This window comes from Alnus glutinosa, chromosome 13 (assembly GCF_958979055.1).
Source record: "Alnus glutinosa chromosome 13, dhAlnGlut1.1, whole genome shotgun sequence".
NCBI lineage: Eukaryota > Viridiplantae > Streptophyta > Magnoliopsida > Fagales > Betulaceae > Alnus > Alnus glutinosa.
Genome location: NC_084898.1, coordinates 19,018,512 through 19,040,714, shown reverse-complemented (window position 1 = coordinate 19,040,714; position 22,203 = coordinate 19,018,512). Strand labels below are relative to the sequence as shown.

General features: G+C 36.9%; 3 protein-coding genes across 9 annotated transcripts; 2 read left to right on the top strand and 1 right to left on the bottom strand.

The window, feature by feature from the left end:
- Positions 1 to 1,063: 1,063 nt before the first annotated feature.
- LOC133855071 (uncharacterized) lies at positions 1,064 to 5,084 on the top strand. Of its 6 annotated transcripts, none has more exons than XM_062291369.1 (3): positions 1,064 to 1,348; positions 2,007 to 2,964; positions 4,852 to 5,084. In XM_062291369.1, exon 2 carries the CDS (start codon positions 2,048 to 2,050, stop codon positions 2,957 to 2,959), a length of 912 nt encoding a protein of 303 aa, XP_062147353.1. In that variant the 5' UTR covers positions 1,064 to 1,348; positions 2,007 to 2,047; the 3' UTR covers positions 2,960 to 2,964; positions 4,852 to 5,084. The 6 variants fall into 6 exon arrangements, with proteins under 6 accessions (XP_062147353.1, XP_062147356.1, XP_062147355.1 ...); XM_062291372.1 differs by having other exon boundaries at positions 4,755 to 5,084; XM_062291371.1 differs by lacking the exon at positions 4,852 to 5,084 and adding an exon at positions 4,685 to 4,814.
- A 4,412-nt stretch (positions 5,085 to 9,496) lies between these two features.
- On the top strand, positions 9,497 to 10,783 carry LOC133853922 (uncharacterized). Its single transcript, XM_062289946.1, has one exon. It carries the CDS (start codon positions 9,497 to 9,499, stop codon positions 10,781 to 10,783), a length of 1,287 nt encoding a protein of 428 aa, XP_062145930.1.
- A 932-nt stretch (positions 10,784 to 11,715) lies between these two features.
- On the bottom strand, positions 11,716 to 21,269 carry LOC133854253 (uncharacterized). 2 transcript variants are annotated; one of them, XM_062290354.1, is made up of 3 exons: positions 17,685 to 21,269; positions 12,222 to 12,414; positions 11,716 to 12,098 (listed from the first exon to the last, which is right to left on the bottom strand). In XM_062290354.1, exons 1-3 carry the CDS (start codon positions 21,129 to 21,131, stop codon positions 12,046 to 12,048), a joined length of 3,693 nt encoding a protein of 1,230 aa, XP_062146338.1. In that variant the 5' UTR covers positions 21,132 to 21,269; the 3' UTR covers positions 11,716 to 12,045. The 2 variants fall into 2 exon arrangements, with proteins under 2 accessions (XP_062146338.1, XP_062146337.1); XM_062290353.1 differs by having other exon boundaries at positions 12,218 to 12,414; positions 17,685 to 21,267.
- Positions 21,270 to 22,203: the final 934 nt, after the last annotated feature.

The following is a 22,203-nucleotide window of genomic DNA, read 5'->3' as shown; positions in this document are numbered from 1 at the left end:
GCTGAATGTCGGGGGACTCGGAGGACGCCGGTGAACGCAATGGTGAGGCCGGTGTTGTGCAATAATGGAGAGAGGAGCGTAGATCTAGATCCCAAAATTTCGATCCAAACAATCCTTTCAAAAAACATACAAAACACGTTGCCTTGCCCTCACCACTGAGCTCACCAGTTAGCCCCAGCACCTGAAAAAACTTTGCTTGCACAAAGAGACAACAGGAAAAAAAAAAAAAAAAAAAAAAAAAAAAAAAAAACCTCCACCGGTTCAAACACCGGGAAGAACAAAGCTCCAACAGCCCTAAACACTTGGAGAAACAGACCATCCACCCTTGGAAACAAGCCAAGAGGGAACAAAAGCCACCCTAGCCCTAAGAGACACCAGCACCCGGAGGGAAAGGCGTGAAGCCCCCCCCCCCCCCCCCCCCCCTGCGCGGGCGAAACAAAAAAGTTAGAATTCATTTCCTTAATAGGTTAGGCTTATTTTCCTCCATAAAATCAATGTAGGTGACATATGGCTATTTACCGAATAAGAATTTTAGTCAATTGCTATAAGCAATTTGTGGAGGCTGACCCCCTTAAAGGGGTCAATCCCTTTTCTTTTTCTGTATTTCTTTTGTTTGGGCTCATACGACCGTTCTTGCAACAAAATTTTCTATTAATTCCCTCAACTGTTTTCACAATATTCGAAGGATTGAAATTTCTTACAAATTTGCTTATAAGAAATTTTTTACAACCCATATATAAGAGTGATAGGTGTACTTTAAACATGTGAAAATGATATGTTTTTTTATTAATGCTATCAAAAAACATCTGAGAAGTACATGTAAAAAATTAATGTCCACATTCGAAGTAATTCTCGATTCCAACAGCTATAGTTCTAATAAGATAGAATACAATAAGCTGGGACAAGGGCTATCTTAATCTAACAGCCAAACAGCTATAGTTCTAATGAGATATAATGCCTGTTCTAGAATAAATAATCCTATCCGTGTACTGGAATAGAAATTTCCCCCAATGGTGCAACCAAACAGCACCCGTTCTTCCCCAAATAAACACAATCAAAGGCTCGAAGCCTCCCAGTATCGAAGTACAATCACCAGTATCGCAGCCTGCACACGCACGGCTGCCTCCTACCACCGCACACTATCGCTACCGGAAAGAACGCCGTCAGCCCACCACCGACTGCCATCCCCGCACTCAGCGCAGCGACACTTAGGCTCCGACGTTGCAGCACCGCGCAACCCACCGTGACAGCAATCAACGTTGCACCACTTTTGCAACCAACGTGACAGCAATCACAAACACCCACGCACGTCGGAGATCAACCCAGCTTCCGCACAACTTCTGCACAGGTAAACCACTCCCGAACGATGGCTTACTGAACCGTACAGAAAAACACCCCCAAAAAGAACTTCGAGGGGGTCAGCCTCCACAAATTGCTTATAGCAATTGACTGAAATTCTTATTGGTAAATAGCCATACGGAACCTACAGTGATTTTTAGAGGAAAATAATCCTAACCCAGTAAGGAAAGGACTTAATTTATTGTAATAGATTAGTTATTATACGGGTTCCTAACATTTTAGTTAGGGTTTTCCCTCTCTTGCCCTGAATCAGTAAGCTCTTAGTCTCAGTTTGGTTGCATAGAAAATCATGAATACTAGGGCATGCATTTAATGAGAATGTTAAAGTAATTGATATTAGTTCAACCTGAAATATTTTATGTATCAATGTGGTTCACGATAAGTATTTTTATGAATAATGCTCTAATTTGTACTTAATCATAAGAATTATGAATATGAAATATTCTAGTCAATTTTCTCTGTTTACGCTTCGCTTTGAACTTCTGATTTTGATTGGTATGGTTATTATATTTTTGTTCATGTTTAATATTTGGACTTCTTGACGAATTGTTTTAAATTCTCAAGCTATTTTTAGAGTGATATAGGTAGTGTACATGCTTGGTTTTGAATTTAACTGTACGATATTCACAGGAGACTTTGTTTTTCAGCTTCTGTCACAAAATTAAATTCTGACAAACGAGATTGAAAGATGGCTCGTAATGAAGAGAAAGCCCAGTCAATGCTGAACAGATTCATTACGCTCAAAGCTGAGGAAAAAAAGAAGCCAAAAGAGCGTCGTCCCTTCCTTGCCTCTGAATGCCGTGACCTCGCTGAGGCTGACAGGTGGCGCCAGCAGATCATGCGCGAGATCGGCCGCAAGGTTGCTGAAATCCAAAACGAAGGCCTTGGTGAGCACCGCCTCCGTGACCTTAATGACGAGATTAACAAACTAATCCGGGAAAAATCCCATTGGGAACGACGCATTGTCGAGCTTGGTGGGCCCAATTATGCCAAACATGCCGCTAAAATGACGGACCTAGAAGGAAACATAGTGGATGTTCCTAACCCTAGCGGACGTGGGCCAGGATACCGATACTTTGGGGCAGCAAAGAAGTTGCCAGGAGTGAGGGAGCTGTTTGAGAAACCTCCAGAGTTGAGAAAAAGGAGGACTCGGTATGATATATATAAGAGGATCGACGCGAGTTATTATGGGTATAGGGATGAGGAGGATGGGGTGTTGGAGAAGGTGGAGGGGCCAGCAGAGGAGAAGATGAGAGCAGAGGCAGTAGAGGAGTGGAGGAGAGTGGAGGAGGTGAGGAGGGAGGCAAGGAAGGCAGTGAAGAGTGGGGAGGTGGTGAGTGTGGCGAAGGAGGTGTTGTTTGAGGGAATGGAGGAGGAGGTGGAAGAAGAGGATAGGAGGAATAGGGAGAAAGTGGAGAAGGAGGAGATGGAGAGGGAAGGGAGGAGGGAATTTGTGGCGCACGTGCCATTGCCAGATGAGAAGGAAATAGAGAGAATGGTTTTGGAGAAGAAGAAGATGGAGCTGTTGAGTAAGTATGTGAGTGAGGGGTTGTTAGAGGAGCAGAGTGAGGCCAAAGCTATGCTTAATATTCAGCGCTAGATCTGGTAAGGCTTGAATTACTGCTTTTATCATCGAGTGGAGGAAGAGTTTTTTGTGTACTGACTTTTAAGCTAATAGATGGAACTAGATGCTGTATTGTTTTCATTAAGATTCAATATCTCATCTGTCAACATCTAAATGTTATTGATAATTTATGATACTAATGGTAATGATGTTCCTGGACTACTTGTACATTTAAGGGTTTGCAAATAGGATTTATTATGGTAATTTTGATTTCTTGCTCAAGGTATTTTGGTCAATATCTGTTCATGCTTGGGGTGAGATCCTATTGAACCTAATATGGATACAATAGTGAAAGTTTTCCCTTTCTCGCTGTAATGCAGCTTTAATTATATTGCTTTCTTTTATGATGATATAGAAAAACTAAATCTCTTCATTAGAAAAGATTTGAATGAAAATATTTCAGAATTATATGTGCAGTTCTACCCTTGTTTCTGCAATAATGTTCTGAAAGTTGTGTAATGGTGACTACTTTTTTACTTGTTGAGTTGACAACATTATGTCCTGTGTTCTTTAGGCAAAACTGATGTTCTAGATTTAAACAAGGGATGCATAGGCATGATGTTAGGGTAGTGATACATTTCTGCTTGTTGAGTTGACCAACATTATGTCTTATGGTTGTTTTGATCTCTTGCTTTATGATTCATTGGAAACTTCTATATCAATATTCTATGAGCAAATTGCTTACCGACTCTAGTTCAGATAGTTACAAAAACTTAGAATTTTTAACTATATGGCCTTTGTTTTTGTAACCTATGAACATGTTTCAGCATTATTACATATGTTGTATTATATTTCCATTATACACACCAAGCAAAAGGGTGTATACTGTGCTTATATGACCCCAGGAATTGCTTGTATGACCTCAGAGAAAGAGGAGGTTGCATGAAATTAGCAGTTAGTGCCATAACCTTTTCTCCTTCAAGAACATGACTTTTACTTGTCATTTGTCTTTTTAATTAAGGTGCCATTACCAAGATTCAAGTATAAACTGATATGAGAATTTTGAGCTTCTAGTCTTGTTTCTGCTGAAATAAGTAAAAAGTTGTGTAACAAGAGTGAGTTTAAATCCAGCATAATCCTCTTTTCTTTTCTTTTTTCCTCTCGTTTCTTTGTCTTTTAATTTTTCTCATCTTTTCTCTACCTCATCCATAGTTTCTCTCCTCTCTCTTATCACTTTTAAGAGGCTATGATATGTGTAAGTGCACGTCAAGAGGCTAGTTGTTTTTAGATTGTAAGGTGTAATCAATAATTATCAGTTGGACTATCTGGTTAAGCTTCCTCATGGTACTAAGTCACGCGTGAATTGTGATGCATGCAGTTCTAGATACTTTCAAATCATATTCATGCTGATGTTCTCTCTTGGAATAGAACGAATGTTTGCTGCTAGAAAACAAATAAAAAAGAATAAAATAAAAAGAAAATGATCTATAAAACAATTGATGTGGTTTGAATGTCAGGGTTGAGGGAGCTAGCTGAAAATATAGTGATGGATTACCTTTGGGATAATGAGCTTGGTGTTCAGATTGTGAAACGTGATGACTATTTGAGCTTATGTTTTCCTATCTGAAATGCAAAGGTTATTTGTCTACATTTCTTAAATGTTTTTTTGATAAGTAAATTTAGTCTTATTGAAATGCGATAAGGATGTATCACCTTTAGCATTGTAATTTTTTTTTTTTTTTTTTAAATTTTTTATTTCAGCTATTATTGCTTTTATGGCATTGGGATTGAAAGTATCCCAATGATATTATGCTATGCTTCTTTATGAAAGTCTTTGCTGGTGCTGCACGTTTATTGTTGAGCCTCGAGTGAGTGCACACAGACAAATGGTGACATCTATGCTTGGGTCCTGTTGGATTTGCTCTTAGGTCATGTTGATGCTGATAGTGATTTAGATCAAAAGGCTTTTGGGACCGGAGAACTGCTATTTTAAGTTGTTGCATGTTGCCTCTAGATTGAGGATTTCAGAATGTGATTACCATAAACTGTTATTATGTTCTTGTTTAACATTCCATGTATTATCTGTGATTGGTTTCTACTGTAAGACTACTTATGTCCACAGTTTGTCATTTCAAATTTATTGAGTTGCTAGGTTTTTATTTTTTTTGGTGGATTCAAGGTGATATGCTTTTGTACTCTTTAAGCTTTATTACTTTCAATCCATATTGTTCTCTATCTGGTACATTTGAGTGTCTTGTAGCCTTTAGTTGTTGGAACCCGTAGGATAGTAACGTAATATTTACCCTTATTTTTAAACTTTCCTTGTTTTGGGATTTGTTGGAATATGTCTATAAGTTATTAGCTTATTAAAAATCAAATACTCTCAAAACCATGGAATGGTAGCCAGATTGGTCGATGACTTCACTTTGGTTTCATAAGAAGCTTCAGGCATCTGTCAATTGTTAAGGCAATGTTTGATGTGTGTTTGAGGGAGACATTCAACTACAGGCATTGATTATTTCAATGGCAGACACTTGCCAAGGTCGAACTCAAGCCCAAATCCAAATTGATAGCCCCAAAAATATTCTTGCTACAAATCCAATGTTTGATATGTGTTTGGGGCCATTGCGGAGATCTATGGCCCTATGCAGAACCTTACACGATTACATAATACCCTCTTATTTTTTCCTCTTGAAATTTTGCTTGTATCCTTTCTGATATTAGCTTAGATCTCTCTTCATTTTAAAGTTAAAATCCTTTGAACGTTTTTAGCTGTGTCAATTATCGTGCACACGCGTTAGATAAGTGAGTCGCTTCTCACATTGTGTTTGGAGGCATTCTCATAGGATTTCTCATTCTCTCTTCCATTGAGATCAAGGGTGGAAAACATCCTCACTATAACCCTTTTCCTTCATCGATTAGAAAAAAAAAATTAAAAATTAAAAAAATCAGGACCAAGGTTCTTCGTGGTGTAGGTTTGGCGTTGATGCTGTAAACCCTAATGGCACCATTTTTAGCCATCACTAAGTTCTTTGTTAGTTTTAGAAAACCAAGAAATGGTAGCAAACGCAAATGTTGCCAAATTGGTTAGTTTTGGCCTTTAGGTGAGTTCCAGAAGCTTCAATTGTGCATTTTCTTTAATTCACTGTTACAGCATATGGTCGAATTCAAAGAAACTTAGTTTTTTTTTAGCTTTCTACGTCCAATTGTTGAATGTGGACCAATAAATCTCGAAAACTTTACACAAAAATAAAATATAAAATACTCGAGTCAAGTAAAACAAAAAACAAAAGACAAATAATTTTTTTTTTAAAAAACAACATACCATGGGTTCAATAGGGTGTGGAATTGGAGCCTCCGTATTCATAACTGGTGGAAGATCAATAGCAAAATCTGGACAAGCAAGGGGGATAGTAGGTAAAATGGGACATTGTGAATACATTTTGAAAGAAGTGAAATGTGTAATCGAGAAAGGGGCTGATTTTGAAAGAGGCAGAACTCGACTGGAGTGAACTTAAAGAAAAAATGAGAAAGATGTGATTTTGCAAGGAGGCAAAACTCGACTGGAGGAAACTTAAAGAAAAAATGAGTTGGGAGAGGTTGGTTAAATAGAATGGCACAACTTTACTCACATGGTCCCACCGTCCCAGGTTTGACTGCAACAGTTAAAAAATTTAAAAACATTTATTAATCTCTTAACTTCTGGCGGGGGCGAAACACACATAATTAGTTTAACACGAGTTACATTTGGGGTGAAACACACATGATTAGTTTAACAATATTATTTGTCTATTTGAACAACAAAAATATTTTTTTTTTTTAAAAAAAAAAGTATTATGTTAAATATTTTGAAATTAGGTTGTGTTTCTTTCACCGTCAAACATGAGAGACATATAACTCATTTCTCTCTTTCCTATCTCCTATCTCCTCTCTTTAAACTACAACACCACCTATCCCCGTGGTGTCAAAACCCCTCCACCTCTTGCCTACTATCTCTCCAACCTCATCCTGTCCCTCAGCAGTGAGCACCACCTTCCTTCAGATGGTCCTACGGAGGGACCCGGCATGGGCCATGGCCTCCCCTCCCCACTTTTGCAAGATTCCTAAGAAATTTGTTTTACTTTATATTCTAGGGCTAAAGAATTTGTATTTGCCCCTTCTATTAAAAAGTAGTTCAACTATATGATGATTGATGATAGCCCCAACCTCTCAGTCCTAAATGGGCTTCTGCACTTTCACTTCCTGGTCTTCAATTTTAATATATTTATTATTCATGCTTTGCTCCTATCGATTACAATTCCTGGTTCCGTCCTCCCCTTTCGCCCACCCACCATTCCTCTTGTCATGTTGTAACACCCATAACCCCTCTATCTTACAATAGCCTAACAACTCCCCCCTCTCCCCTCCCCTCTTGAAAAAAATAAGAAAAAGAAAAAGAAAAAAAGTATACATATCCCAATTAAACTATCACTTAATTGTCAATGTCCCTCTTCAAACAACCAAATAATGTCAATTCTCCCTCTAAGACCAACAAAAAGACAATTTTTTTTTTAAAAAAAAAAAAGAAAAGAAAAGAAAAAAAAAGGGTGAAAATTAAAAAAAACGAAAAAAGAATAATTTTTTTTTTATTCAAAAAAAAAAACCAAACGAAAAAATAAATGAAAATTATATAATAATTTTATTTTTTTTTAAAAAAACCGTTTTTATTTTTTGTTTTTATTTTAGATTTTTTTTAATATTAATATTTTATGAATGATATTTTTGTCATTAGATAAGACATTGGCATTTTTTGATAGTTTAGGAAAGGAGATTGACACAATAGATAGTTTGGATGGACATTGACAATATATAAGGTTAAAGACCTCAAATGGCGAAAATAACAGCTCAATAGGATGGAAATGAAGTGATTTTAAGGAAGAAGATGAATAAGATGCACTAGATAGTCACTATTGATAGCTACGGGCACTTGGGAGAGGCCCAATCTCTCAGAAAATAACACTGTTCACTATTTCTATTCTTACATTTCTCCCCACAGCTCTCTTCCTAAATACCCGCTGGAAAAGAATCAATCGAGAATCTATCCTCAACCAAAAAACTACAGCTGTCATAACAGCAAGGCGAATAATAAAGCAGTCTATAGCTGGACAAATGCTATACAAGGTATCAAACGCCCATAACCGAAACATGCAAGAAAACAATTAAAACGACTGCTGAAATACCCAAAACGCAAAGGGAAAAAGCCAGCTCACTATTCTACTAGAAGCTTCTGCACTTTCACTTCACCATGCACGTCATTCCTATTACCCCACCGTATTCCACCGTAGGTAAGTGGCACCACCACCCTTACGTCGGCAGGCCCACAACACAATAAGGTGGTAATTTGAGAAGATTATATATACTTTTCAAAAAAAAAAAGAACTCTTCCCCTCCCGGTCCCTCCTCCTTATCCGTGAGTTTTTTATGGGGTGTTATTTATTTTTTGGAGTTTTTGTCAATTTAACGATGTCGTGGTTTTTTTGTTGGTTTCCTAACTAGTGGGGAAATATATTTTGTACCAAGTTTTCAACCTTATTTTTAGGATCTTAACCTAAATAAAGTTTTTTTTTTTTTTTTTTTTTTTTTAAATTTTAATTTTTATTATTATTATTATTTTAATGTAAAATATACCATGCTTGTGAAATGCTAGTTACTGGATTGAGCATTGATTATCTATGGTCAAGCAGGTTTTCAAATATGCATAAATTCCGAATAGAAAGATGAGAGTCTTTAAGATATGAAAGAACACATTAAAATTTTCAGTGATCTATCTGCTGCATATTCTGGATTTTGATGAATTGGAGTGACTTGGATGATTGGAAGACGATGCAGAGTCGAATTGAACACTAAATTTCGGTTGATGGGTGGTGGGTCATTTTTGAATTGAACAAAAATACAAGATGGGTCTATTTTTGTGCAGATACCACTAAATTTTGTCTCGAACATGTTTGAAATGGCAGTGTATAGTGCTGACAAATGTAGAAGGGCTTAAAATTACTAGACTATTCATGACACTAGTTTTCCTGCTGTGCCATTCAATCTTGTCTGAAAGACTGAAACTAAATGCAGAGATTGGTGGTGTCTGAGTAAATGCGAAATTAAGAGACTTGGTGGTGTCTGAGTAAATGCAGACATTTGAAATTTGAAGTAAATGCATCGTTCAATCAGATTGGTGTGTGTAAATGCATCTGCTGTGAGTGGTTAGAGTAAATGCATCTGGTGTGTGTAAAGGCAGAGATTGGTGGTGTGTGAATAAATGCAGACATTTGAAGTAGTTGAGTGAATGCGAAATTAAGAGATTGGTGGTGTCTGAGTAAATGCAGAAATTTGAAATTCAAAGTAAATGCATCTTTCAATCTGATTCGTGTGGGGGTGTGCAAAATGTAAATGCAGTAGGTGAAAGCTACTCGGTCCTAAATTAATAACCACAGACCAAGACCCTTCCAAGAACTATATTGGCTTTCAGCTGGTGAAAGGTGTACTACTTCTATAGACACTAAGACTCCAGTGTAAACACAAGTCTGTCCAGTAAATACAATGGATTATGTGAGAATGATGCTCCTTGAAGACTCGGACTCCGAAGATGAGTTGGAGCTACTTACCGCAATTGTTTTGGCACATAAATATTTCAATAGAGAGGGAGGATCCACTTCACGTCGTGGTTCTGTTCGAGGACGTACATACATTGATCGTGATTTTTTGCAAGGCCACCAAAGACTTTTTCTCGATTATTTTGCTGATTCACCAGTATATCCTCCAAAAGTATTTCGAAGGAGGTTTCGAATGCATCGTCATCTTTTTCGTCGTATTCAATCTGCGGTAGAAGTTTATGATCCTTACTTTGTCCAGACAAGGAATTGTGCTGGAACACTCGGTTTGTCTTCCCTTCAAAAAATAACTACCGCATTTAGAATGCTCACTTATGGAGTAGCAGCTGACTACATGGACGAGTATGTGAGGATTGGAAAAACCACTGCAATAGAATCTCTAGAAAAATTTGTTAAAGCAGTGGTTTCAATTTATTCCAACAATTACTTAAGGTCTCCAAACATTGATGATGTTGCTAAATTGCTGGAAGTTGGTGAAAGACGGGGTTTTCCAGGAATGCTGGGAAGTATTGATTGCATGCATTGGAAATGGAAGAATTGCCCAACTAGGTGGAAAGGTATGTTTTCTCGTCATTGCCATGAACCAACAATGATTTTGGAAGTAGTGGCTTCACAAGATCTATGGATATGGCATGCGTTTTTTGGGTTACCAGGTTCTCAGAATGACATCAATGTTCTAGAACAATCTTCTATATTTTCTGTGCTCACTGAAGGGTGTGCACCTCCAGCCAATTACTCAGTCAATGGTCATAACTACACATTAGGATACTATCTTGCTGATGGTATATATCCACAGAGGTCAGCCTTTGTAAAGACAATTGCATGTCCACAAGGAAAAAAGGCCAAACAATTTGCTGCATCCCAAGAGTCAACAAGAAAGGATGTGGAACGCGCATTTGAAGTACTTCAAGCACGATTCGCAATCATTCGTGGACCTACACGTGGTTGGAACCGTGAAATGCTCAAATACATTATGAAAGCGTGCATAATACTGCATAACATGATCATTGAAGACGAGAGAAATACTAATGATGCTATTGACTTTGAATATGAACAAATCGAAGAAACTCCCCATATACAGATTTCTCGTGAGTATACCCCTGAATTTGTGGAGTTCATTCAAAGGCATTTGAGCACTAGAGACAATCAAACTCATTCTCAGCTCAAATTTGACCTTATTGAGCACTTGTGGCAATTGCATCTTAAGAATTGTTAGTCTTATTGTATGTTTCAACTTTTTTTTCTTCTTTTTTTTGAGATATTTCTATTTGGTTTGGTGAATTGCATTTCTAGAAAATTCAGATTTGTAGGATATGTGTTTGTTTTTGTATGTTGATTGTTCCCGATATACGTGTTTGTTTTTCCCTTTGATTGAGTATTGACAAGAATCTAATAAATAAATAAATAAAAGAGAAATAATATTTAAAAGCATGTAAAGAAGATAATAGAGAATCTGTTGGATCGTGTATAGAAAAATCAATAGCTAAAGTAGAGAGTTGTATTTTCTCACTAGCTATTTTAGCTACTATTGCCGGAGATGCTCTTATTAGATAATTAACATAAATTTTTATTTTAAATCCTTTCTTTTAATATTCTTTTTTTTTTTGAGAATCCGGATCTTATTTCAGAACCTTTTTTTTTTTTTTTTTTTTTTGTTCATATCTTTTATTCTTGTTTGTTTTCAGATCTTACATTTTTTATTTTTTTATTTTTAAAAATATAGTTTTTAGTTCCTGTTTTATGTAGTTGATTTTGTTCTTTGTTTTTTTTCTAGAATCCGAATATTTAAAATAATTTTAAAAGAAAAAGTCTTCATAATATAAAATGTACAATTACTAGCATTCATCAAGCAAAAAAAGATTACTACGGGCCTACGGCGTATCCATATCAAAAAGTCATACTGAGGGAAGTGAGTCTGAGAGAAGAACTAGGGTTAGCTTTCATAAAAGATGAAACCATTATTAATTTCTTTTTGACAAAATGATAGGAAAAATATGAAAACTTTTAGTTTAACTCCTCAGACTAGAGCTGGAGATGGTGGGATATCATTTCCCCCATCTGCTTTTATATGGAAAAGCTATGCATGCCTTTCCAAACTTGCAAGAAGCAAATATAAAATAAAAGGAGATCAAACCACAATTCTTCATCAACCAAATGAAAATAATAAATAATAAAAACGGACAAAGATAAAATATTTGCATACAACAGGTGATTGATAAGGGGTGGAAGTAGAGCAAAATGTAGGAGATGGATTCAGCTTCTAGCTATCTCTACTCAGATATTCTTGATCCTAAATTTGAACAAATTTAAAATAGGAGTTTTGACTAGAACAAGTTTTTCCTTGAAATTGTACTCCAAAATCACAAAAATAGAGCTCCCAATCCAGTAAGATATGTCTAATAGAGAGAGAAAATCATAAGGTATGTCTAATACTGCAAAGAAATTCCCAGTAATAATTTAGCATGTGATCAGTAGGTCTCACCAGGTCCCAACTTCCTGTACAAAATATTGCATACGCATCAGCTGCATACCTAGCATAAAATAAAAAGAAAATAATTTAGTTTCCACTGACAAGTAATTAAAAAATTTCTATGCACAGAAAGATTGTTAATCATTCAAAAGAAAAGGGATGAAAGATTAGTCAATTTACTTGCCAACACCATGCAGCTGAGTCACGTGGGTCCAGCTTTCCCACAAGTACTCCTGAGAGAGGCGCTGTATCATTGCTGCCCTCTTCCTTTGTAGACCTAGTGTTTTTATAATCTTTTCTATCTCCTCTGGAGTGACCTCAGTTGCTGTCTTTGCATCAGGACAGAGAGTAAAGAGATCCGATATCACCCTTTTAGCCTGTATTGAGAAATATACATAGTTAAGCAACTCATTTAATTACCACCATCTGCCAGCTAGGAACAATTATCAATCTATACAATTTTTAAAAAATCCACAAAGATCCATGCACCATCCTAAGAACAACAATCGGTTTATAGAATATTTCCAGCCTTTGAAAAGACACGTAAAGATGAATCCCACCGTCACGAGGCTTCAAATAAGATTTACTGGGATGTTTAACCAACACAAAAAAACGAATGATGTGACAATTAGCCCTGGACGGTGCATCTTAGTTTGGGATGGTTTGATCCAATAAAACTGGAACCAAACTGGTCCAAGGTTGCTTTCCTAAATTACAATCTATAACCAGACCAAGGATCCCATGGAACCAAACCCAGGCATCTGAAGCAAAACCAAACTGAACAAATCAAAGAAACTCATATTTGCCCGTATAAGTTTGTTTCCAGCCTTCAAGTGAAATAAGTAATTTTTTGATGTATGGTTACAAACAAAAAAATCCAGACAACAGAATTAGAAACTATGATAATCTCTAAGATGATAGCAGAATAGGCAGCTTAATTAGTTTAAAGACCAAGAAAGGCAACCCATGCACATTCAACCAAATCTCATGAGGCCCAACTGAAATCCAGAACGCTGTGGCTACCAGACACGCTCACAAGCAGGGGCGGAGAGTAACTTTCTTTGCCATTAGCAATGAAATGCCCTCCAAACTGTGCATTATTTTTGTTTTACAGAAACAGCCGAGTCTTTCCTGGGAAGACATGGAATATTCAGAAGTACAGTCGCAGTGATAAGCTTATGCTTTTCAGACACTGATCCACAAATCCATGAGTATTCTTTCTTTTCTATTTTTTCCCTTTTTAGTAGAAAAGATAACCTTTCTGGTAACCAATGAGCTTTAGCTAAAATCGTACTTCCTTCCTTTGTAGCAAGGTGGAGGGTGACGAAGTGGCTTCCTTTCCCACCGGGTGCGTGCAACTTCCCAATCAATTTTTTTCCCTTTTTGGTAAGCCACAAATCTATGTCGTAAACCATGTCTAGATCAGTTCAGCTTCTAAATTTCTCACCTTATTCTCGTTAAGTTCTTCACAATCATCAAACCAATTCGGTCACAACCTTTCTGCAACAAATTTGTTAGTGGACTCCAAATTGTCATTGAAACAAGCCTCCAAAAAAATAACTCCACCTTAGATTGTGATGCAGGAGGCAATCTTGTACATTTGTAAAGCCAACATAGTATTTACTAATGTATTTGGAAACAGATCATACATATTAGAAAATTATAACTCTCGAGGTATTTTATTAAATTTTTAAATTTGATGTTAAGTTAGAGGTTGTTTGATTACGAGTCCAGCCTGTTCCGTTCCTTAGTCTTGCTTGGTTGTTAAAAGTTTGTTCCTTTCCCTAGTAGGAGTTCTATGTTCTGGATCTAAGGATTTTGCTTCTATATAAGCAAGTCTTGTGGCCCTGTAAACAATTAGAGAACTTTGACAAATAAAATTTCAGCATATTATGGTTTCTTCAATGCCGAAGCTCCATTAAAATTCTTCTAGTTGAGATGCCTAGAATGCCATGGTGAGACTCCAAGGTTTCTAAACTCTCTCTTCTTATTCTTCCACTTTTTCTTTATTTTGAACTTCAATCAGACCTCATCAAACACTTTTCAAGCCTCTATCAATCCCTAAGTTCCAGTTTTACAAACCCTAACATAGCCCATCATCAATTGGCATAGAAAACCCACAAGATATGAAACTTAATTGTTCTTGGCACCTTCATAGGTGCTGTTCACAAAAACCGCTCACGGATGCTGTCCATAGCCATGGACTGCACCCTTTGATTCTCACTATTCTTATGTTATTTCAACTCTGAACCCTCCATAATCCCTAAACCATCCTTCTTGACTATAAAACCCAGCCTTTAACCCAGCTATATTGGTCATAGGAAATCCTAATCCCTAACTAGTGGGCTGTCCCTGTTCTTATCTAGTTCTCGCATCTGCCATAACCACTGCGGTTCAATAGCTTAAAAATTTAGTAGTATAAAGAACCCTTCGTACTGGAAAAGAAAAAAAGGAAGGCTTTTTAGTTGTCCAGCTACATCGGGCTTCATAATATTATTCCTATTATTTTTCTCAAGCTTCTTCCTTGTACGAAGGTAACATGTGGACTCGTCCAATTCCTTTGCCTTGGCGTCAATGAGGCACATGTGAGCTGCATCAACGGCAAAAGATATTCCTCTCATCCCTTACATATGGAATTCCAATTGTCTTTTATGACACCATCATATTTGGAAGAAAAAAAAGTGTTTTTTTAGACATGTTCTTGACATCCAGTACAATAAAAAAAAAAATTATTATTGACCTATTTCAACCAATAATTAGTAACCCAGATACATTTCACAGGCAGACCAACTACTATAAGAGTTCCAAATGGGCAACTCAAATAGTTGCAGTCATTGACTCGGAACTACTCAGGGAAGACCCTAGATGGCAGTCAAATGCAGCATGTTGTCTATAAGCAATTAAAGTGCACAAGGCATCTGCATTAATTACATTGCACCATACTAAATCTATTTGGAAAAAAAAAAAATATGAACAAAAAGTTAGAATGTACAAAGTTGCCATTGCCGGAATTGGTTACAGTTTAAAAAAGAAAAACAGATTTTTGGCTCTGAATCAGAGAACATTCCAAGGCCTGAACTACTTGTACAGTTGCAACAAGAAGCCACAAATGAGAGAATAGTACAAATCAGAGTTGTTAGATGAAGAAAGACCATCAAGCTCCATGTATACAGCAGCAAGACAATTCAGCAGGATTCACACAGAAAATCTGATTTTCCATGGTCCACTGGACATCTAAATTGGTAGAGAATGCTTGCACCCTTGACTACCAGAGAGGAAGAACAAGCAATCAAATGCAGCATGTTGTCTATAAGCAATTAAAGTGCACAAGGCATCTGCATTAATTACATTGCACCATACTAAATCTATTTGGAAAAAAAATATATATGAACAAAAAGTTAGAATGTACAAAGTTGCCATTGCCGGAATTGGTTACAGTTTAAAAAAGAAAAACAGATTTTTGGCTCTGAATCAGAGAACATTCCAAGGCCTGAACTACTTGTACAGTTGCAACAAGAAGCCACAAATGAGAGAATAGTACAAATCAGAGTTGTTAGATGAAGAAAGACCATCAAGCTCCATGTATATAGCAGCAAGACAATTCAGCAGGATTCACACAGAAAATCTGATTTTCCATGGTCCACTGGACATCTAAATTGGTAGAGAATGCTTGCACCCTTGACTACCAGAGAGGAAGAACAAGCAATGGTAGAAAATGGGGCCAGCCAAGCCAAGAAAACTCCTAATCATTTTAAGTGAAAGTCCCTACAAGGGAAAACAATTGTCTCTAAGGGATAGCTTAATCGGTAAGGGACCACACCTCAAGAAGCAAAGGTCACTAGTTCGAATCTCCTCTTTCCCGTCCTCTTGGGGGACAAAATAATACTTAAAAAAAAACACCGAAGAGGGAAAACAATTACTTTCAAAACAAATTTCTAGATTTTTTTCTTGACTGCTAGGATAAGAAAATACAACAAATCACAGAAGATAACTGAAAAGAAAAAAAGGGAAGGGGGGCTGTGAAGCTTTGACCTTCAGAAAGCTATGTTCCACACCATCTATCTCTAAACAGCCAAATGCATTGAGAAAACAAACAAGAGTCACATGCTCATTAATGTCTCCCCTTCCAAAATTTCCATGCCAACTAGACAGCATATCGCTGACTGTCTAAAACCCAAGAGACCAAACAGAGAAACATAAGACACATTTCCCTAGCCAATAATAATGCTACAACAGAAGATTTACCGAGTCACACACTGCCTTACACATACAGCACCAATTCAAACAAATATACTATCTCGGATGCAACAATTCAAATCTCCAAGCTAGCCTATTTCCTCTTTATAAACTATTCACAGCATTTTCTCTTGCACATGAAAAAATGGATTCTATTATTTTTTATAGAGTTGAAAATTTCCAAATATTTTGAAATTAAAAAATTCAAATCTTCAATTAACACACATAAAGTGTGAGAATCTAATAATTTTTGAACTCCCAAAGTCCATCCCATTTTATCACAAAGTTGGTTGGCTAAAAGATATACTACTTTTTGAAAAAAAAAAAAAAAAAAAAAAAAAAATCTACTAGAAAATGCATATCAAAATTTGTAACTAGTTGTCGTATTATGATTTTCTTGTATTGTTTTCCTCTTCTTCTTAGTTGTCTTTCTTGTATATTCCCTCTGTACTTGATCGCACTTTGCGCTTTTAATGAAATTTCTCTTACTCATCAAAAAAATTTGTAACTAGAAGCCTAGAGTTGTGCAGTCCCATTAGAATGCCATTCTTATAAGATAACTAATATTAGAACAGTGTCGAATGCTTTTTTCAGAACAAAATGAGAAACATTACAACCTGTATAGTGTATGGGAAGCAACTGACAGAAATTCACAAAAAAAAAAAAAAATTGAAGAACACTTACAGAAAGATATGGAAAATAGGGAGGCAATTGAAGGCAGGTAAAAGAAGGCATTGTTGCTTTCTTAATGAAGATTAATACCTATAAATATGTTCGCAAACACGGTGGGCCATAGTGCTGCTGTAAAAATCATAGAGAAAGAAAAAGGAAAAAAAAAAAAAAAAAACAGAATGCCTACACTAAATGATAGCTATTGCCCAAATGTCAAAAAGAAGATTCAAAAATAAAACAATAATAAATGTTCCACGTGAGGTTGTAGGGAGCACTACTCTATTTCCATGATAGAAGTGATAGAGAGCTGAAGAAAGAAGCATATCAGTTCATATTAATAGCCATCATACACAAATAATTACGCACTTCCAAAAAATCAAATTCCCAAGGAATAGTAGAGTGAACCAGGTTGGTACCACCCTTGGATATATTATGCTGGAAAAGAGCCGAGCAATGACAGAAGTTTTGCTGTAGCAAGACCTAATCAACCAGAATACCAGCGATGCAATGTCCAATTTTGTTGTCCACAATTAAAGAGAAAATCGTTTAATCAGCCACCATAAATTTGGCAGCTTCTATAACAAAGTTATGACATCCTAGAAAGAAAGGAAATTTCTAACTAGCCAACTATAGCTTCAAAGAATAGCATATAGTTATAGCAATGAGGTTGCAAAAGCTGAAATTAAATGAACAATTGGCTAGTAATTAGGCTAAAGCAACACAAAATACCAGAAAATACCTGCAAACCAGTTGTCCGATTTAGGAGCATACATATCACCAATACCCTCCAAGGATCATGGGCATGATCCTCTTGGAGTAGACCATAGCTGGAGCGTGGAGGTTTCCACATGTTATCTGGACTTTTTCTTCGGTAAGCTGTGTGTAGCTTCTCAGAAGTAGATAGAACAGTCTCAACTCTCACATCTGTTTTACACCAATTTTTACCTTCCAACAGAAGGCCATCTGCATTTTCTTCTTCTTTGGGCATCTTTTGAAAGTAGGGGGAGACCTTCACAGAAGTAGCACGAGCTTTTGTACAAGCTTTTGTTGGTCTCAATTGTCTATCATTACCGTCATTTCTCACCTCTTGCTGCTCTTCTTTGGGTATCTTTTGAAAGTATGGGGAGACCTTCACAGAAGTAGCACGAGCTTTTGCACAAGCTCTTGTCAGGCTAAATTGTCTATCATTATCGTCATTTCTCACTTCTTGTTGTCCTGTTGACCTACAGAAGTATGGGGAGACATTTCGAACATTAACATGAGCGATTGTTTGCTGTTTTTCGTTTCTTCTCCTTCGCTTCGAACCAACAGTCTTTCCAATTTCTAGCTCATTTTGCTGTACTTCTTCTTTCAAGCTTTCATAACTGCTTGGTATTACAACAGCTTCCTTCTCAACCTCCCCAGCTAAGTTGCAGCCACCATCAATAGCTAGAATGGAGGGATTGTTTGTGACCTTAAAAGAGAAAGTGGTTTCTTCCCCGTCATCATGCTGGCCATCCTTTAAGTTTGTTCTTGTTCCATTACTCTTATAAATGCTTCGCGAAAGGACATCCTCAAGCTTCAAAACCTCATTTTCATAACTTCCATCCAATGGACCAATCCTGCTCTTCATTTGGTAACCGGGATCTCTTTTCTGCATATCAAACTCAAAAGCCTTACCCTCCTCTTTTACTAGCTCACAACACTTGCTATCATTTCTCTTCCTCCTCCTCCTCTTATCTTTGCTCTTGTTGCAATCTTCTTCCTCTTTGATCTCATTTGGGGCAGAGTCAACATGAGCAATTGTTTGCTGTTTTTCGTTTCTTCTTCTTCGCTTGGAACGAACAATCTTTCCAATTTCTAGCTCATTTTGCTGTACTTCTTCTTTCAAGCTTGAATAAATGCTTGGTAATATAACAGCTTCATTTTCAACCTCCCCAGCTAAGTTGCAGCCACCGTCAATATCTAGAATGGAGGGATTGTTTGTAACCTTAAAAGAGAAAGTGGGTTCCTCCTCGTCATCGTGCTGGCTATCCTTTAAGTTTGTTCTTGTTCCATTACTCTTGTAAATGCTTCGCGAAAGGACATCCTCAAGCTTCAAAACCTCATTTTCATAACTTCCATCCAATGGACCAATCCTGCTCTTCATTTGGTAACCGAGATCTCTTTTCGGCATATCAAACTCAAAAGCCTTACCCTCCTCTTTTACTAGATCACAACACTTGCTATCATTCCTCTTCCTCCTCCTCTTATCTTTGCTCTTGTTGCAATCTTCTTCCTCTTCGATCTCATTTGGGGCAGAGTCAACATGAGCAATTGTTTGCTGTTTTTCGTTTCTTCCTCTTCGCTTGGAACGAACAATCTTTCCAATTTCTAGCTCATTTTGCTGTACTTCTTCTTTCAAGCTTGGATAAATGCTTGGTAATATAACAGCTTCATTTTCAACCTCCCCAGCTAAGTTGCAGCCACCGTCAATATCTAGAATGGAGGGATTGTTTGTAACCTTAAAAGAGAAAGTGGGTTCCTCCTCGTCATCATGCTGGCCATCCTTTAAGTTTGTTCTTGTTCCATTACTCTTGTAAATGCTTTGCGAAAGGACATCCTCAAGCTTCAAAACCTCATTTTCATAACTTCCATCCAATGGACCAATCCTGCTCTTCATTTGGTAACCGGGATCTCTTTTCTGCATATCAAACTCAAAAGCCTTATCCTCCTCTTTCATTAGCTCGCAACACTTGCTATCATTTCTCTTCCTCTTCCTCTTATCTGTGTTGCTATCATTCCTCTTCCTCCTCTTATCTTTGCTCTTGTTGCAATCTTTTTCCTCTTCGATCTCATTTGGGGCAGTGTCATGTGTAGGAGAAGCATATGAGCACCTGGTTCCTGACGACGGAACCACCCACGATTCTTCTAGTTCTAGACCCTTCTTACTAGAACTGGGATTACTCTTCTTCTTCTTATTATTATTATTATTATCATTATTATTAGTATCATTGTAGCAATTAATTGCTAGATTAACATCACGTTTAATGTCATTGATCTTCCTTCGCTTCCTAGAATTAAGATAATCATCACAAGAAGCAATTCCATTCTCATGGGTGAGATTGAGATTGGGGACATCTGCATTTTCTCCTTCTTTGGGTATCTTTTCAAAGTATGGGGAAACCATCACACAAGTAGCACCAGCTTTTGCACAAGCTCTTGTTGGGCTAAATCGTCTCCCATTACCGTCATTTCTCACCTCTTGTTGTCCTGTTGACCTCCAGAAGTATGGGGACACCTTTCGAACATCAGCGTGAGCAATTGTTCGCTGTTTTTCCTTTCTTCGCCTTTGCTTGTAACCAACAGCCTTTCCAACTTCTAGCTCATTTTGCTGTACATTTTCTTCCTTCAAGCTTGCATAAATGCTTGGTATTATAACAGCTTCATCCTCAACCTCCCCAGCTAAGTTACAGCAACCATCAATAGCTCGAATGGAAGGATTGTTTGAAACAGCCTTGAAAGAGAAATTGGGTTCCTCCTCATCATCATGCTGGCCATCCTTTAAGTCTGTTCTCGTGCCATTACTCTTGTAAATGCTTCGCGAAAGGACATCCTCAAGTGTCAAAATCTCGTCTTCTAAACTTGCATCAAATGGACCAATCCTGCTCTTTATTCGGTAATCGGGCTCTCTTTTCTGCTTATCGAACTCAAAAGCCCTATCCTCCTCTTTCACTACCTCGCAACACTTGCTATCATTTCTCTTCCTCCTCCTCTTCTCTTTTTTCTTGTTGCAATCTTTTTCCTCTTCGACCTCATTTGGGTCAGTGCCATTAGAGCGCCTGGTTCCTGGCGGCGAAACCACCCACGATTCTTCTAGTTCTAAACCCTTCTTACTCTTACTCTTACTCTTCTTCTTCTTCTTATCGTTGTTATTAGTATCATCGAAGCAATCGATTACTAGATTACCATCAGGTTTAATATTAGAATTAAGATAATCAGCACAAGGAGCAATTCCATTCTCATGGGTAAGATTGAGATTGGGGTCATGTGCCTGTGATTGAGGGGTGGATGACGAAGCAGAGAGATTGAGAGAACTTACGGCGGTTGAGGGAAGAAAATTCCTCTTTTTCCTCTTCTTTTTCTTCATGGCTAGACTCGCAGTCTCTCCATCTCCGGCTAATAGATTACCTGTCCTAAACATCGCCGATTGCTCTGGTTCCGCCATAATCGTATGCAAACGAGTCGAGGAATCCTCTCTTCCCGCTGCTTCTTCTCAATTACTCTTTTCTTCCATCGCAAGTCATAGGCGCCGGTTGTTCTGCCCTTTCATCTTCCTCTCTCTCTCTCTCTCTCTCTCTATCTCTCTCTCTCAATTTTCCTTTTTATTTTTGTTTATTTATCAATTTCGTTATCTTTTAAAATTAATCCTATATTTTTTCTCGATTACAAATGAATGCATGGGTTTTAATTTTGTCTATTAATAGTTTTATGATTTATCAAATTTTCAAATCGGTTATCTATAAATTAAAAATTAAATCTACGAGTAAACGCGTTGTTATAGTCTTATAGATCACTTATTCGATTTTTAAATCTTAAAATGGCATTTTAAGGCATGTTTGGGTGAAAATTATTTTGTAAATATTTTTAAAATATTGCTTTTTGAATTTAAATTCTACTCAAATTTTATTCAATTTTTTTTTAATTTTGTCTTAAATTTTTTAAACTATCAAAACATAATTTCATAAAATAAATTCTCTCGATATTTATAATTTTTTAAAAATTCACACACCTAAACAAGCTATTAAGTTTTTCAATTGGATCATTTCATGTGTTTTCCGTTCATTTAAGTGATGGTCGTTAAGCCACGTCGATCACTTGCCATGTTCGATGTGGCACGCTCTACCCGCGGGTCTAAAACCTGCGAGTGAATCTTAAGAGATACTTGCTTTTGGGAAAAAAATGGTAAATTGCTCCTTATGGTTTGAGATGTGGTTTAAAAATTGACAAACTTCTCTAGGCATTTTAGGGTATGAAAAATTTTAAAAAAAATATTTTTTAAAAAAAAAGAGAGGAAAAAACACATTTTACTCCGTAAAGTTTTACCACTTTTTCACTTTTACTTTTAATGTTTAAAAATTGACAATGTACCCCACTAAAATTTTGAAATTGTCAATATTGCCCACCCATTACCATTTCTGTCTTTGCTGAAAATGACCCATTTTTTCGTCGTCCTTTTTATTCTTTTTTTTTTTTTTTCGCAAAAAAAAAAGAGATGAAAAGTCTAAAATGTCAATTAA

What these genes read in the sequence shown, in the direction of transcription:
- LOC133855071 (XM_062291369.1), top strand. Translation starts at nt 2,048, where the DNA reads ATGGCTCGTAATGAAGAGAAAGCCCAGTCAATGCTGAACAGATTCATT.
- LOC133853922 (XM_062289946.1), top strand. Translation starts at nt 9,497, where the DNA reads ATGGATTATGTGAGAATGATGCTCCTTGAAGACTCGGACTCCGAAGAT.
- LOC133854253 (XM_062290353.1), bottom strand. Translation starts at nt 21,131, where the DNA reads ATGGCGGAACCAGAGCAATCGGCGATGTTTAGGACAGGTAATCTATTA. An exon ending in ATCGGACAACTGGTTTGCAG is followed by an intron (nt 12,415 to 17,684) that starts GTATTTTCTGGT and finishes TTCTCAATACAG; the next exon opens with GCTAAAAGGGTGATATCGGA. An exon ending in CAGCTGCATGGTGTTGGCAA is followed by an intron (nt 12,099 to 12,217) that starts GTAAATTGACTA and finishes ATTTTATGCTAG; the next exon opens with GTATGCAGCTGATGCGTATG.